The 15,640-nt window shown below is 45.0% G+C and overlaps 1 protein-coding gene across 2 annotated transcripts in view; it reads left to right on the forward strand.

Moving 5' to 3' along the window:
* The first annotated feature begins 3,718 nt into the window (after positions 1 to 3,718).
* The window catches only part of LOC139391199 (dystrophin-related protein 2-like), a 92,213-nt gene continuing 80,291 nt past the window's right edge, over positions 3,719 to 15,640 (forward strand). The window contains exons 1-2 of one of the 2 annotated variants that reach the window (XM_071138811.1): positions 3,719 to 4,109; positions 10,651 to 10,828. In XM_071138811.1, coding sequence (XP_070994912.1) covers positions 10,782 to 10,828 — 47 coding nt within the window. In that variant the 5' untranslated portion in view covers positions 3,719 to 4,109; positions 10,651 to 10,781. Of the gene's footprint in view, positions 4,110 to 10,650; positions 10,829 to 15,640 lie in introns of those variants that run through there. The other variant, XM_071138812.1, reaches the window with a different exon arrangement.

The following is a 15,640-nucleotide window of genomic DNA, read 5'->3' on the forward strand; positions in this document are numbered from 1 at the left end:
GGTTCTATTAGAAAGGCAAGGCGGGAGGCTGTAACAATCTGTTTGAGAGATGGATTGAAATGTTATTTTAATCCTATTGCAGCCAATCATATTAGACTATTTTGCCTGTCGCGCTACTTTATATCCACAGTGCTGCCATTTCAGCAGGGCTGAGAGTATTGCACGGCACCTTAATAGCACTTTGATAGATAAAACATGTTTTCCTTTGACAGAAATATACCTTCGGAGAATGATTTTGTCAGGGCACCTAATTCTCAGTCCTAGCAGATTGGATATTGCCCAGTGTGTGACTCATTGAACCCTCAGTGGAATTGGATTTCTTTTCTGCCTTCCTTTGCTCCCAGATTCCACCACTTAGTTCCACCACGGTCGGTGTTGCACTCAGTGATCATTTGAATGTGCACAAGGTGCACCAAAGCTCGTTTACTCAGGAAGCAATCTGCTTTTGAATTAAGAAAGGCACTTTAATCCACCAAATTAATTACTTCTACACTTGTACTTGAGCTAACAAATACGATCATTTTGTTTTGTGATTTTTCTTCCACAATGCTTTAAGCCTAAGGGTTTTCACTGTGTTTTAATTTGATGTTGATATTGGGGTGGCAGGTAGCCTAGTGGTTAGAGCGTTGGACTAGTAACTGAAAGGTTGTAAAATCGAATCCCTGAGCTGACAAGGTAAAACTCTTCCCCTGAACAAGTCAGTTAACCCACTGTTCATAGGCTGTCATTGAAAATAAGAATTTGTTTCTTAACTAACTTTAAATAAAGGAAAAACAATATATATTCTAGAATCACATCACCAATTCACTCTCAGGGAAGGATCTTACATATGGAGGAGAAAGTGCATTTAATCGTACACAAATCCTGGAGGAGGAACTACAGTATCTTTCGTCTTTGATATATCACTTTAGCTGTCATCTCAATCCTTAACCGACAAGCTTTCATCCGACTGGTGCATTTATTGCGGCGACGACTCAACCTTATTAAGAACCTTTTGTAGCTTAGATCTCCACAGCTTGACAGCAGAGAGACTCACAGCAGCTCACTGCATTAGTCATAAATATAATTAAACAGAAGATTACATGAATCTTCCCAGACCCACATTGTGACAGTTGCATAAGCATCCAGTGTTTTACTGCATAGTGTATGGCTGGCATCACCATAAATTACAATCTCCAACTAGAAAATGAGCACTGTGGAATGCAGGAACACACACGGACGATAATGTTATGGGCTAAGGCATACACACACACATTTATCTAGTTCCCGGTAAAAACACCTCCATTCGGTGTGAGATCTCCCCCGAATACAAACAGGCAGGCAGATACACCCACACACACAGGCAGGCAGATACACACAGGCAGGCACACACACACACACACACACACACACACACACACACACACACACACACACACACACACACACACACACACACACACACACACACACACACACACACACACACACACACACACACACACACACACACACACACATACATACAGTGGGGCAGAAAAGTATTTAGTCAGCCACCAATTGTGCAAGTTCTCCCACTTAAACATATGAGAGAGGCCTGTAATTTTCATCATAGGTACACTTCAACTATGACAGACAAAATGAGAAAAAAAATTCCAGAAAATCACATTGTAGGATTTTATATGAATTTATTTGCAAATTATGGTGGTGGCTGACTAAATACTTTTTTGCCGCCCCACTGTACATACATACATACATACATACATACATACATACATACATACACACAGATGAACGGGAGGAGACAGGTTGAAGAAGGATCCCTGTGGAACACTTTTGACACCTTGTGCAGTCCATGCCTTGGCAAATTGAGACTGTTCTGAGGGCAAATGGGGGTGCAACTCAATATTTCTAATGTTTTGTACACTCAGTGTATGAGGATATTGTGATGAACGCTGTCATGTATCATTGAGCTTACTTAGCTCTATTAGGTTCATAAGGTGATGTTGAGTCGTTATGAGATAGACCTTGATATATTTACAGAGCGAATGCATAGATCACAAATGAATCTCCATTGGGACTTACTAGTGACAGTTACAGTACAGCTACCCTATGCCAGGGGGCTAAGAGTGGAGGAGGAGTGAAGCCAGAGGGGCTCTTCGCTGGAGAGACTATCCACACTGTGGGTCCTTGTGGACCTCCAACAAAATGAATGGCACTCCAGCCCCACCCGGCCCCTGAATGTCACCTCTGAAGTGGGAACCTGTGGGGAGAGGGCAGGGGCAAAGGTCACACACACACACACACACACACACAAACACACACACACACACACACACACACACACACACACACACACACACACACACACACACAGTCATCACATAGTCAGTTGAAGGTTGACTGCTGCCCCTCCAGCACTTCACAGAGCTTAGCACACAGATACTGTATATGAATAAAACATGTTCACCTGATGTTAACGACGCATTGAGAAGAGTGTTGGGTGAAAGTGCTCCAATAACATCTCTTCTGCACCGCCAGGCAGTCAGACAGCCTTAAATAGGGGATAATGACTGCTAATGCTAATGGGAGTCTAATTTCAAAATGCAGAGCTCTTCAGTAACCAACGCAGCAAGGGCAGAGCGCCCATAAACTTGTCATTGAAATAGTGTTGGAAGGATCACAATTGAGACTGGAGGGTAAAATCTTTCGGTGGGAGAGTGGAGGTGGAGGAGTAGGAGGGGGGTGGGGGAACATATCCTCTCTCCTGACTGCTCTTCTTGGTGGCTCGCGTCACAAATCACATCCAAGGACCAGTCAGAGCTGGGAGGGCTGCCGTCACTTTCAGGGGGAATATCTCCACTTTGACAGCCTGTGCCCGGTGGGCACCTACTTTGTGCGTGTGCCTATTTGCGTGTGTGAGCATGTTTGTGTACTTTTGTGTGTGCGTGTGTTAGCATGTGCGAGCGTCTCTCTCTCTCCTCTCTCGCCCTCTCTCCTCTGTCCTGTGTGAGCAGCAGTGGATTCAGTAAGCTCTATGGCTGCTGTGTTTTCTCTTGACGACTCGGTTAGCTTAAACTGGTGGCCGTTGGGGGGGATGTGGGATGTGGGGTACAGGCCAGTAGAGAAGGGGGTAATGGCACCGCTAACCCCCATCAGGCAGCTGCTACAGACATGTGGACACACACACACATACACTGGATCCCCCCCACAAACTGTACCCCCTGGAAGCCCATTCTCTAACTCTGTGTTGGCCTGACATTTAGTTGTCCTAGCCAAAGTTGTGTTATTAAACTGTGTCACAAATCCGCAGCCACAGAGTCTTAAGCCACTACCCAGTGGAAACTGGCTGTGGTGCGAGGGAGATTTGTGCTGGGTGTCACTGTGTGTGTTGCTCAGCCCTGTGTGTTGTTGCATGGTGGTCAGTTCTTCATTATTCCCAGATGGTTGATCAGGACCCATTGGTGGTTCACAGCCCTTTCTACTGGTTTAAGACTGGATTATGGCATTAGTCTTCTGATGGTGTCTTTGCCAGTCACTTTCTCTGTTCTGGAAGGAGAGGAAGGAGGAGAGTACATACCCAATCTCAAGCAGCTATGCAGTTGAACCCATGTGAGAGCTCCAGCCCATTGTTTCTTCTCCAAAGAGGAGGGTGTGTTGTTTCGGCAGTGATGTCACAAGGCTCCCTTCGCTGTTCATCTTGAAGGGCCATAGGGAAATTCCTAAAAGCTTTTGATAGACCACAGAACAAAACCTTTTGGGAACCACTGCTGTAGCCTGTATGTCACTGAAGGGCATTGACCGGCTGGAACCTGGGCAGATGGCCTTTTCCAGTGCCAGTGGGTAGGAGTAGAGGACCAGGTTGGTGTGATGAGGAATGTGCAGTGACAATAAGTTCATTGACCGGAGAGGGAGCCTCTGTCTCTCTGTGTGTCCCCACCACACCCTCATCACCAGTCATCACAGCATTCTCTCCATTCTCTGCAGCCTGTAGACAGGACAAATGTCACTCTGGGAATAGTGAGGAACCCCTCTTAAAATCACAGGAACTTCAGTGTGAGAGGAACACTATCGTAGCACTGCTGTAGCTCCTGGAGGGATTCTCTCGGTTGGGATTCTAATATATCAAGGTAAGCACGGTAACTGTCAACTCTCTGTTATGGTTTCATAATGAGAGTGAAGTAGTGTAGATACTGTATTGCTGCTTGTCAGAGAGACTGATCTGAGAAAAGTGGTGGTGTTGAAACCTGGAGATTATTATGAGGGTGTTGTATGTACGCGTACAGAAGGAAGTTAGAACTACTGTCACTTCTTTGATCAGCTGGCAGTTTTATCTGCGTAGTTGAACAGTTGTCGTCTGTCTGGGAGATGAGGTAAAGCTGTTTATCTTATCTTGGATTGTCATTGATCTGATTTATTTCTCATCTGGGGAAAATACTGTGATAGCAAAATGACATATTTACCTGGTTTGTTTGATATTAATAGTTAGCAATTAATACTTAGCAAATAGGGCATTTGTGTTCTGTTTACTTCTGTGTTTTCATGGGCTCCACTCTAGTTCCCTGTAGCTAATCTGGGTGTATGGTCACTGGAGATGGCTTGAGCTGACAAATGAGTTAAAGACTGCATTATATAAACAAGATGTGGTGGGTGTAACTGAGATCGAGATAGCCAGGCGGAGTTTAGAACAATTCCTAATTGTCTCTAAATCATCCTTGCATCTGTAAATCTAAGCCAGGGAGGGGTTAAGAGAACAACCCACTTGCAATTATTATACACATTTTTTAACCTTTATTTAACTGGGCAAGTCAGCTAAGAACGAATTCTTGTTTACAATGATGCCCTAGGAACAATGGGTTAACTGCCTTGTTCAGGGGCGGAATGACAGATTTTTGTCAGCTCGGGGATTCGATCTAGCAACCTTTCGGGTACTGGCCCAACACTCTAATCACTAGGCTACCTGCTGCCCTAATAATACAAAATAACGACAGGATGAACCCAGAGTGGTTTATGATGCTCCTTGGTCTGCATAAGGGGGGTTGAATCAACCATAGCTGAACAGTGTTAGTGTCAGCTATATAAAGTACTCTGCATTTGTGTGAAGGTTAGGTTACTCGGTCCAACACTCAAGGGTGGGGGGTCGACCAGCCTCATTATGGCAATAATTAATCAATATTAAATAAAGATGATTGTTTGAAGAAATTACCCAATCTCTCAGTACTGAATTTCCATGACAATACTCGAAAGCTTTTGAGTATGTTTCGGAAAGACATGGTCAATTGGTGCAAATATATTAAAGTACAATCATTAGGTTACTTAAGACAAAAGGAGGGTGGGTGGTTGGTTGGGGAGGATGGGTGTGCGTATAACTTGACTGTTTAGTAACCCAATTGTTGTGTGTTTGAAGCACGTCATGGACAACTTTAGGATTCCAGCTAGGATTTTTGCTAATTAGCAACTTTACAACAACTTATTACTTTTTAACTACTTTGGTAGCATGTTAGCTAACCCTAATCCTAACCCTAACCCTTTAGCTAGCATGTTACTTTAACTAGCTTGTTACCTAACCCTTAACCCTTAAACCTAACCATAACCTTAATCCCCACCTAGCTAACATTAACCACAACAAATATGCAATTGTGTAATGTACAGTACACTAATGTGTTATGAATAAATTAAATTGTCTAATACACACAAAAATGAGCTGTGAAGAAAATTGTGTAATACACACGAAAGATGACGGTCCCTGTCACAAATGTCTAATAAGTAATTAAGTCATTTGTATTTCACAATGAACTGCGTTGATCAGCTAGGTTTTGAGGAGGTTTTGAGGACACCTTGGTGTTTTTATTCAATTGAGTCTAGGTGAGAATCCGTGCCAAAGAAACAAAATAAATACAGCCTAGTGCTGCAGTAAACCCCAGTGCTCCCCACACAGGCTCAGCCCTCTTGGGAGAATGGGAGAGTGCTTCAGCGATTATCAGATACCACACTCGTCAATAATACATGTCCAGAGATGGACCTGTACAGCATATGAAACTCATGTGTCCATTTGTGAAACATGAGTTGATGGTATGTGTCGTTGAATTACTCTGTGTGTTGGGGAAGTGCGTCGGGGAATGTTGTTTGTGTGTGTGTGCGTTGGGGAATGTAGTGTGTGTGTGTTTGTGTGTGTGTCCATGATTTTCAATGGTTTGTGTGCATGTGTGCATCACTCATGTGTATGCATGAGTATGCTGGTCCGATGCTGGTGGTCCTGCCTGACGCAGTTGCCAGTACTGATGCCAGTGCTTGTCTCCGGACTGGACACAGAGAGGAGAGGAAGGGAGATAGCCCAAGCCTGCCCAGTGTTCTGGCATCCCGAACACAAAGCTCCCCTTCGTATGGTTGGAAAAAACGCCTTCCTCAGTCAAAGCTATAAACAGGGGCGCAGTTCCACCGCTACTGCTGTCGTTGATGGCCTTTCTGTTGATTCAGCTCAATTTGCCATCAAGTAAACAAACAAAACATGGTCACTCCACTTCATATCGCTGTGTTGTGTGTTATTACGGTCTGTCTGTGCAGTCATAATTGCTCAGCGATATTAGGCTAAGATGGGGAAAAGGTCCTGTTGGCTGCTCATTGCTGCTGGTGATTTTAATATGTTTAATAGCTGGAGTTCCAGTGAGCCTGTGTGGCTTGTAGGTATTAACAGTATCTGAGCTCCTATCCACATAACTGAAGAACCATGAACAGAGAGGATTAATCATCCAGCCAGTGGATTATACAGAGGAGGAGGGAGAGAGAGATGCTGATTCATACAAAATTGAGAAATTGCCCTTGAACAAACAGAGGGCTGTCTCAATAATGAGAGGCAAGCAGATAGAGGAGAGAGAGAGAGGGGGAGAGAAAGAAGGAAGGAGACAGGAGAGAGAGATGGAAGAGAGAGGAGAGAGAGGAGAGAAAGGAGGGAAGGTAAGAGAGGAGAGAGAGAAAGAGGAGAGAAAGGAGCGAGAGAGGGGAGAGAAGAGAGAAAGGAGAGAGAGGTGAGAGGGGAGAGAGAGGAGAGAAAGAGAGAGAGGAGAGCGAGACGAGAGAGAGAGAAAGGAAAGGAGAGGAGAGAAGAGAGGGGAGAGAAAGGAGAGAGAGAGAGAGAGAGGAGAGAGAGGGGAGGGAGAGAAGGGGGAGAGAGATGGTGAGGGTGATATATGCTTAAACTCTTAGAAAATAGGGTTCCAAAAGGGATGTTTGTCTGTCCCCATCGGATAACCTTTTTTAGTACCAGTAGAACCCCTTTCAGTTCCATGTATAACTATTTTCTCCTGCGGGGAAAGAGGCGTTGTTGTGCGCTCTTCACAACTGTCTTAATGTGTGGACCATGATAGTTCCTTAGGGATGTGGAGACTGAGGAACTTGAAGCTCTCAACAGGTTCCACAACAGCCCATTTCCTGTAGTCCATGATCAGCTCCTTAGCCCTTCTGACGTTGAGGGAGAGGTTGTTGTCCTGGCACTACACTGCCAACTCTCTGATCTCCTCCATGTAGGCTGTCTCATCATTGTCGGTGATCAGGCCTACCACCGTTGTGTGGTCTGCAAACTTAATGATGGCCACACAGTCGTGGGTGAACTGTGAGTACAGGAGGGGACTAAGCATGCACCCTTGAGGGGCCCCCGTGTTGAGGGTCAGCATTGCGGATGTGTTGTTGCCTACCCTTACCACCTTGGGGCAGCCCGTTAGGAAATCAAGGATCCAGTTGCAGAGGGAGGTGTTTAATCGCAGGGCCCTTAGATTAGGGATGAGCTTAGAGGCCACTATGTTGTTGAATGCTGTGCTGTAATCAATGAACAGCATTCTCACATAGGTGTTCCTCTTGTCCAAGTGGGAAAGGGTACTGTTGAGTTTAGTAGAGATTGCATCATCTGTGGATCTGTTGGGGCGGTATGCGAATTGCAGTGGGTGCATTGGAGTGGGTCCAGGGTGTTTGGGATGATGGCGATGATGTGAGCCATGACCAGCCTTTCAAAGCATTTCATGGCTACAGATGTGAGTGCTACGGGGCAATAGTAATTTAGTGCAGGCTGTAGTGAAGGTATAGGCGGTGACCTCCTAGAGGGGAAGATGATTAGACTTGATTGGAGATGAAGAGGAAGCTCCCTGACAGCTCAGTGGCCAGACAGAAGAGATGTCACGACCCTACAAACACTCTCTCATCACTTGCCTAAACTGATGCCATCACAAACCTGACAAAGGTTTGGATGTATCCATGTGTATTGGTTCACACATCCAAGTGTAGACGTGTCTAAGAGTAGGGCTTTGAATTTCTCTTGGTTAGGTCACAATGTTCAGATAAAACGCAGTGCCCCATTTATGAATGCACATATGATCAGGGTTGGAGTCAATTTAATTTAAATTCCAGTCAATTAAGGAAGTACACAAACATTTCAATTCCAATTTTCTTCATGATTTTCAATTAGGAAAATTCCAGTCAACTTTTGGAGTTGACTGGAATTTAAATGGAATTGTCCCCAACCCTGCATATGATATAATACGATGTGATTATATGTTACGATGCAATGTTATAGAAGCTGTAGAAGCTATAGAAGTTATAGAAACACTGTCACCACCGATAAATCCACGATAATGGAGAATTTCAATAGTAATTTTTCTACTGCTGGCCATGCTTTCCACCTGGCTACCCCTACCCCTGTCAACTGCCCTGCACCCCCACAGCAACTCGCCCAAGCTTCCCCCATTTATCCATCACCCAAATCCAGATAGCTGATATTCTGTAAGAGCTGCAAAATCTGGACCCCTACAAATCAGCCAGGCTAGACAATCTGGACCCTCTCTTTCTACAATTATCTGCCGAAATTGTTGCAACCCCTATTACTAGCCTGTTCAACCTCTCTTTCGTATCGTCTGAGATCCCCAAAGATTGGAAAGCTTCCGCGGCCATCCCCCTTTTCAAACTGCTACAGACCTATATCTATCCTACCCTGCCTTTCTAAGGTCTTCGAAAGCCAAGTTAACAAACAGATCACTGACTATTTAGAATCCCACCGTACCTTCTCTGTTATGCAATCTGGCTTCCCGAGCTGGTCATGTATGCACCTCAGCCACACTCAAGGTCCTAAACGATATCATAACTGCCATCGATAAGAGACAATACTGTGTAGCTGTATTCATCGACCTGGCCAAGGCTTTCGACTCTGTCAATCACCACATTCTTATCGGCAGACTCAACAGCCTTGGTTTCTCAAATGACTGCCTCGACTGGTTCACCAACTACTTCTCTGATAGAATTCAGTGTGTCAAATTGGAGGGCCTGTTGTCCGGACCTCTGGGAGTCTCAATGGGGGTGCCACAGGGTTCAATTCTCGGGCTGACTCTCTTCTCTGTATACATCAATGATGTCGCTCTTGCTGCTGGTGATTCTCTGATCCACCTCTATGCAGACTAAACCATTCTGTATACTTCTGGTCCCTCTTTGGACACTGTGCTAACTAACTTCCAGACATGCTTCAATGCCATACAACACTCTTTCCGTGGCCTCCAATTGCTCTTAAATTGAAGTAAAACTAATTGCATGCTCTTCAACCAATCGCTGCCCGCACCTGCCTGCCCGTCCAGCTTCACTACTCTGGACGGTTCTAATCTAGAATACGTGGACAACTACAAATACCTAGGTTTCTGGTAAGACTGTAAACTCCTTCCAGACCAACACTAAGCATCTCCAATCCAAAATTAAATCTAGAATTGGCTTCCTATTTCGCAACAAAGCATCATTTACTCGTGCTGCCAAACATATCCTCGTAAAACTGACCATCCTACCGATCCTCGATTTCGGCGATGTCATCTACAAAATAGCCTCCAACACTCTCCTCAACAAATTGGATGCAGTCTATCACAGTGCCATCTGTTTCGTCACCAAAGCCTCATATACTACCCACCACTGTACGCTCTTGTTGGCTGGCCCTCGCTTCATACTCATCTTCAAACCCACTGGCTCCAGGTCATCTACAAGTCTTTGCTAGGGAAAGCCCAGCCTTATCTCAGCTCACTGGTCACCATAGCAGCACCCACCCACAGCACGCGCTCCAACAGGTATATTTCACTGGTCACCCCCAAAGCCAATTCCTCCTTTGGCCGCCTCTCCTTCCAGTTCTCTGCTACCAATGACTGGAACAAACTGCAAAAATTGCTGAACCTGGAGACTCTTATCTCCCTCACTAACTTCAAGCACCAGCTGTCAGAGCAGCTCACAGATCACTGCACCTGTACATAGCCCATCTGTAAATAGCCCACCCAACTACCTCATCCCCATACTGTATTTATTTTTTAATTTAGCTCCTTTGCACCCCAGTATCTCTACTTGCACATTCATCTTCTGCACATCTACCATTCCAGTGTTTAATTGCTATATCGTAATTACCTCGCCACTATGGGCTATTTTATTGCCTATATATATACATACATATATACATATATATACACTTTTTCTACTGTATTATTGACTGTATGTTTGTTTATTCCATGTGTAACTGTGTGTTGTTGTATGTGTCGAACTGCTTTGCTTTCTTGGCCATGTCGCAGTTGTAAATGAGAACTTGTTCTCAACTAGCTGGTTAAATAAAGGTGAAATAAAAAATTAAAATAGGCTAATGTGTGTGTTCTGTGTGTTTGTGTGTAGCTGCGGGGCGACCAGGGTGGCCGGGATGCCACTGTGTGCCCTGCCAGTCCACGGTGGATGCTGAGGGGCAGGAGGACGGAGTGGTGGGGACGAAGTGTAGCAGGCTGGGAGGGCACCACACATCTGGAGACATGAATCTCTGCTGGAACGAGATCAAACGCAAGTCCCACAACATCCGGTAAGACGTTGCTTACAATGGAGTTCAATGGGGTTAGGATTCTCCTTCACATTGAGTTTCAATGGGAGTTTTATACATGTGTTTCAATGGGAGTGTGTTTTACATTGGGTTTCAATGGAGGTTGGATATGTTTTAAATTGGGTTTCGATGAGGGTAGGATGCGTTTTAAATTAGGTTTCAATGGAGGTAGGATGTGTTTTAAATTGGGTTTTGATGAGGGTAGGATGTGTTTTAAATTGGGTTTCAATAGTATGCATGTGTTATACTGTATACTGGGTTTCAATGGGAGTGTGATATACACTACATCTCAATGTGATTAAAATACCATTTACTTTAGGCAGTGGGAGAGTATCAACAGACTAATTTCAAGAAAACACACAACGTTTCAAAACCCTGCTGTCACAATGTCGGGTTTTGAAACATGCTGTGCAAACAAGCGTCTTCCAGCCACTCTTTCATGCTCCGACAATTGTGCAGTGTTGATACTTCTACTATCCTCTGTGTACCAGTATTTCTAAGCTGTTGCTCTGATTTGTTCACTGCTGTTCCCACAATTAGAAAAACATTGTCTCAATAAAGTGCTGTCACGTAATGAAATATTCGCAGACACATCTCCAAGTGAGCCTATTCATTATTAATAATATGTGGGTTAATACTGAGGTCTGAATCTGCAAAACAATTAGGAACAACTGTAGTACTGCTTTGATGACTAATTGGAAGGCGCCCAAGCTTGGCATGTCATTGGTATGACTTTAATTCAGCTGGCATCCTATTTACAGGATTGGCCTCTTTAATGACTTACTTGACCCTCATCATCCTGGTGCTTCCAGCAGGGACATGTGGGGATATGCGTTAAGACAGTTCCCCCTGCAGCGTTTTGTAATGAGATCACTCATACGCACGCACGCATACAGGCATACACGCACGCACGCACGCACCCACACACACACACACACACACACACTCAACCCCTTCTGACATCATTTGGCCCACAGCGAGAGAGAGCGAGTGAGAGAGAGACAGATCACTACGGTCATGTCTTTAAAGTAGTGGAGAGCGAGTGCTAAGAGATGTCCCTGAGAGATGTGTACAGGACTGAGTGCCAACTCCTGGACAACTGGAGGTTGGTTTATCTATTGGCTTGTCAGGTTTTGATGGATATGTTGTGGTGGAACTTCTGTTCCAATGGCAGAGGTAGGAGGAGGAGGAGGAGGAGCTAAAGGCTGGCCAAGGCCTCTCTTGCTTCTCCTGCTCCTGCTTGTCACCATAGAAACCACACTACAAACCCTAATCTACTGCTACTGCCTAGCACCATGGTCCTGTATAGGCTAGCTGTGTAAGCTATTACTCACTTACTTGTGAATGCTCAATGCATTGAAACACGTTGATAAGCCTTAGCCTTAGTCCAACATCACCAAGCCTGGTAATTGATAGAATCTGAAGGTCGACATTAATATAATATATATTTTCAGTGTGTCACACCAGTAGAGGTAATTATATATTTTTTCAACAAAAGAGAGTCTAAGGACTAGACGGAGTACAGTCTGTTATTGGTGTTGTGTTTATTATACGGTTCCCGAGGCGATGGTTGTTTGCTTGAGGTGTGTCATGATTAAGAGTCCAATCAGTGAAGACACAGCTCCATATGATAAATATTCTGTATGCATAATGTGGCATAATGAACTCTAAATGATTATGGATGTGAATGGGAAAACACTTCACATCCTCAGACACGTTGATTAAACAGGTATAGATCAGATGAACTGCTACACATTAGCCCCTTAGAGTCAATCTAAGTTACACAGCAAAACAATCCCCATCAAAATCCGTCAGTTTAGGCTCGAGACATCTGTTTTTTTGCATTGGATGCGTATCAATTCATCGCATCCGCCAGTGTCTTACTTCCTTCATCTGTGGTAATAGGTGGCAGAGCTAGAGCGGTGTTTGTCAGACCATGAGAAAATCGATCTTTTCACAAAAAACGCCTGTAGTGTCCGAACGATTTGACTTACAAACTAGCGTCACGGGACCCGTCTGAAGGTAACCAGTTGTAACGGTTGACTTCCTCTGACGAGGAGGAGTAGTAAGAAGGATTGGAGGACCAATGCGCAGCGTAATAAGTGTCCATATCATTTAATTGAGTAATGGAACACTTGAACAAAAAAATAAACTACCAACGAACAGTCCCGTAAGGTGAATGACAAAAAAGGAAGTCCAGTACCCAGTTGCACAGGGCGGGGTCGAGACACAGGGTCTCGAGCTTGATGACGAGTTTGGAGAGTACTATGGTGTTAAATGCTGAGCTGTAGTCGATGAACAGCATTCTCACATAGGTATTACTCTTGTCCAGATGGGTTAGGGCAGTGTGCAGTGTGGTTGAGATTGCATCGTCTGGGAACCTATTTGGGCGGTAAGCAAATTGGAGTGGGTCTAGGGTGTCAGGGAGGGTGGAGGTGATATGGTCCTTGACTAGTCTCTCAAAGCACTTCATGATGACGGAAGTGAGTGCTACGGGGCGGTAGTTGTTTAGCTCAGTTACCTTAGCTTTCTTGGGAACAGGGACAATGGTGGCCCTCTTGAAGCATGTGGGAACAGCAGACTGGGATAAGGATTGATTGAATATGTCTGTAAACACACCAGCCAGCTGGTCTGCGCATATTCTGAGGACGCGGCTGGGGATGCCGTCTGGGCTGGCAGCCTTGCGTTTAAATGTTTTACTCACGTCGGCTGCAGTGAAGGAGAGTCCACATGTTTTGGTTGCGGGCCGTGTCAGTGGCACTGTATTGTCCTCAAAGAGGGCAAAAAAGTTATTTAGTCTGCCTGGGAGCAAGACATCCTGGTCCGTGACGGGGCTGGTTATCTTTTTGTAATCCGTGATTGACTGTAGACCCTGCCACATACCTCTTGTGTCTGAGCTGTTGAATTGCGACTCTACTTTGTCTCTATACTGACACTTAGCTTGTTTGATTGCCTTGCGGAGGGAATAGCTACACTGTTTGTATTCGGTCATGTTTCCAGTCACCTTGCCCTAGTTAAAAGTAGTGGTTCACGCTTTCAGTTTCACGCGAATGCTGCCATCAATCCACGGTTTCTGTTTTGGGAATGTTTTAATCGTTGCTATGGGAACGACATCTTCAATGCACTTTCTAATGAACTCGTTCACCGAATCAGCGTATTCGTCAATGTTGTTGTTGGACGCAGTGCGGAACATATCCCAGTCCACGTGATGGAAGCAGTCTTGGAGCGTGGAATCAGATTGGTCGGACCAGCATTGAACAGACCTGAGCACGGGAGCTTCTTGTTTTAGCTTCTGTCTGTAGGCAGGGAGCAACAAAATGGAGTCGTGGTCAGCTTTTCCGAAAGGAGGGCGGGGGAGGGCCTTATACGCGTCGCAGAAGTTAGAATAGCAATGATCCAAGGTTTTACCAGCCCTGGTTGCGCAATCGATATGCTGATACAATTTATGGAGTCTTGTTTTCAGATTAGCCTTGTTAAAATCCCCAGCTACAATGAATGCAGCCTCAGGATATGTGGTTTCCAGTTTGCAAAGATTCAAATAAAGTTCGTTCAGAGCCATCATGTGTCTGCTTGGGGGGGAATACTGTATATACGGCTGTGATTATAATCGAAGAGAATTCCCTTGGTAGATAATGCGGTCGACATTTGATTGTGAGGAATTCTAAATCAGGTGAACAGAAGGACTTGAGTTCCTGTATGGTGTTGTGACCACACCACGTCTCGTTAACCATAAGGCATACGCCACCGCCCCTCTTCTTACCAGAAAGATGTTTGTTTCTGTCGGCGCGATGCGTGAAGAAACCAGCTGGCTGCACCGATTCCCATTAGCGTCTCTCGAGTGAGCCATGTTTCCGTGAAACAAAGAACGTTACAGTCTCTGATGTCCCTCTGGAATGCTACCCTTGCTCGGATTTCATCAGCCTTGTTGTCAAGAGACTGGACATTGGCGAGAAGTATGCTAGGGAGTGGTGAACGATGTTCATGTCTCCGAGGCCTGACCAGAAGACCGCTTCGTTTCCCTCTTTTACGACGTCTTTGTTTTGGGTCGCAGGCTGGGATCCATTCCGTTGTCCTGGGTGAAAGGCAGAACACAGGATCCGCTTCGGGAAAGTCATATTCCTGGTCGTACTGATGGTGAGTTGACGCTGCTCTTATATTCAGTAGTTCTTCCCTACTGTATGTAATGAAACCTAAGATTACCTGGGGTACCAATGTTAGAAATTACATGTAAAAAATTTTTTTTTAAAAACTGCATAGTTTCCTAGGAACACAAAGCGAGGCGGCCATCTTTGCCGGACGCCAGCCGCACCAATGTGTCGGAAGAAACACCGTACACCTGGCGGCCGTGTCAGTGTGCACTGTGCCCGGACACCACAGGAGTCGCTAGTACGCAATTGGACAAGGACATCCCTGCCGACCAAACCCTCCCCTAACCCGGACGACGTTGGGCCAATTGTGCTCCGCCCCATGGGTCTCCCGGTTGCGGCCGGCTGCGACAGAGCCTTAGACCACTGCACCACTCGAGAGGCCCCCAAAAATCTATATTTTATATATTTTTTTTATACCTAAAGCGGTCCTAAAATTCTAAATCAAATACTTTAGCTAAATTATCCATAGTATGAACATCTTAAAACAATTCTAAATATCAGTTTAGTACCCCTCCTCTCCCACAATGTCTTAGACAAAATAATTTACCCTTACAATGTAGAGTACATAGATCTTTAGGAAAAGGTTACTTGGTTGAACAAGACCATTATACTACCTGTGAACAATACAATTCATAGATAATTGATG

This window comes from Oncorhynchus clarkii, chromosome 31, assembly GCF_045791955.1.
Source record: "Oncorhynchus clarkii lewisi isolate Uvic-CL-2024 chromosome 31, UVic_Ocla_1.0, whole genome shotgun sequence".
NCBI classification, from domain to species: Eukaryota; Metazoa; Chordata; class Actinopteri; order Salmoniformes; family Salmonidae; genus Oncorhynchus; species Oncorhynchus clarkii.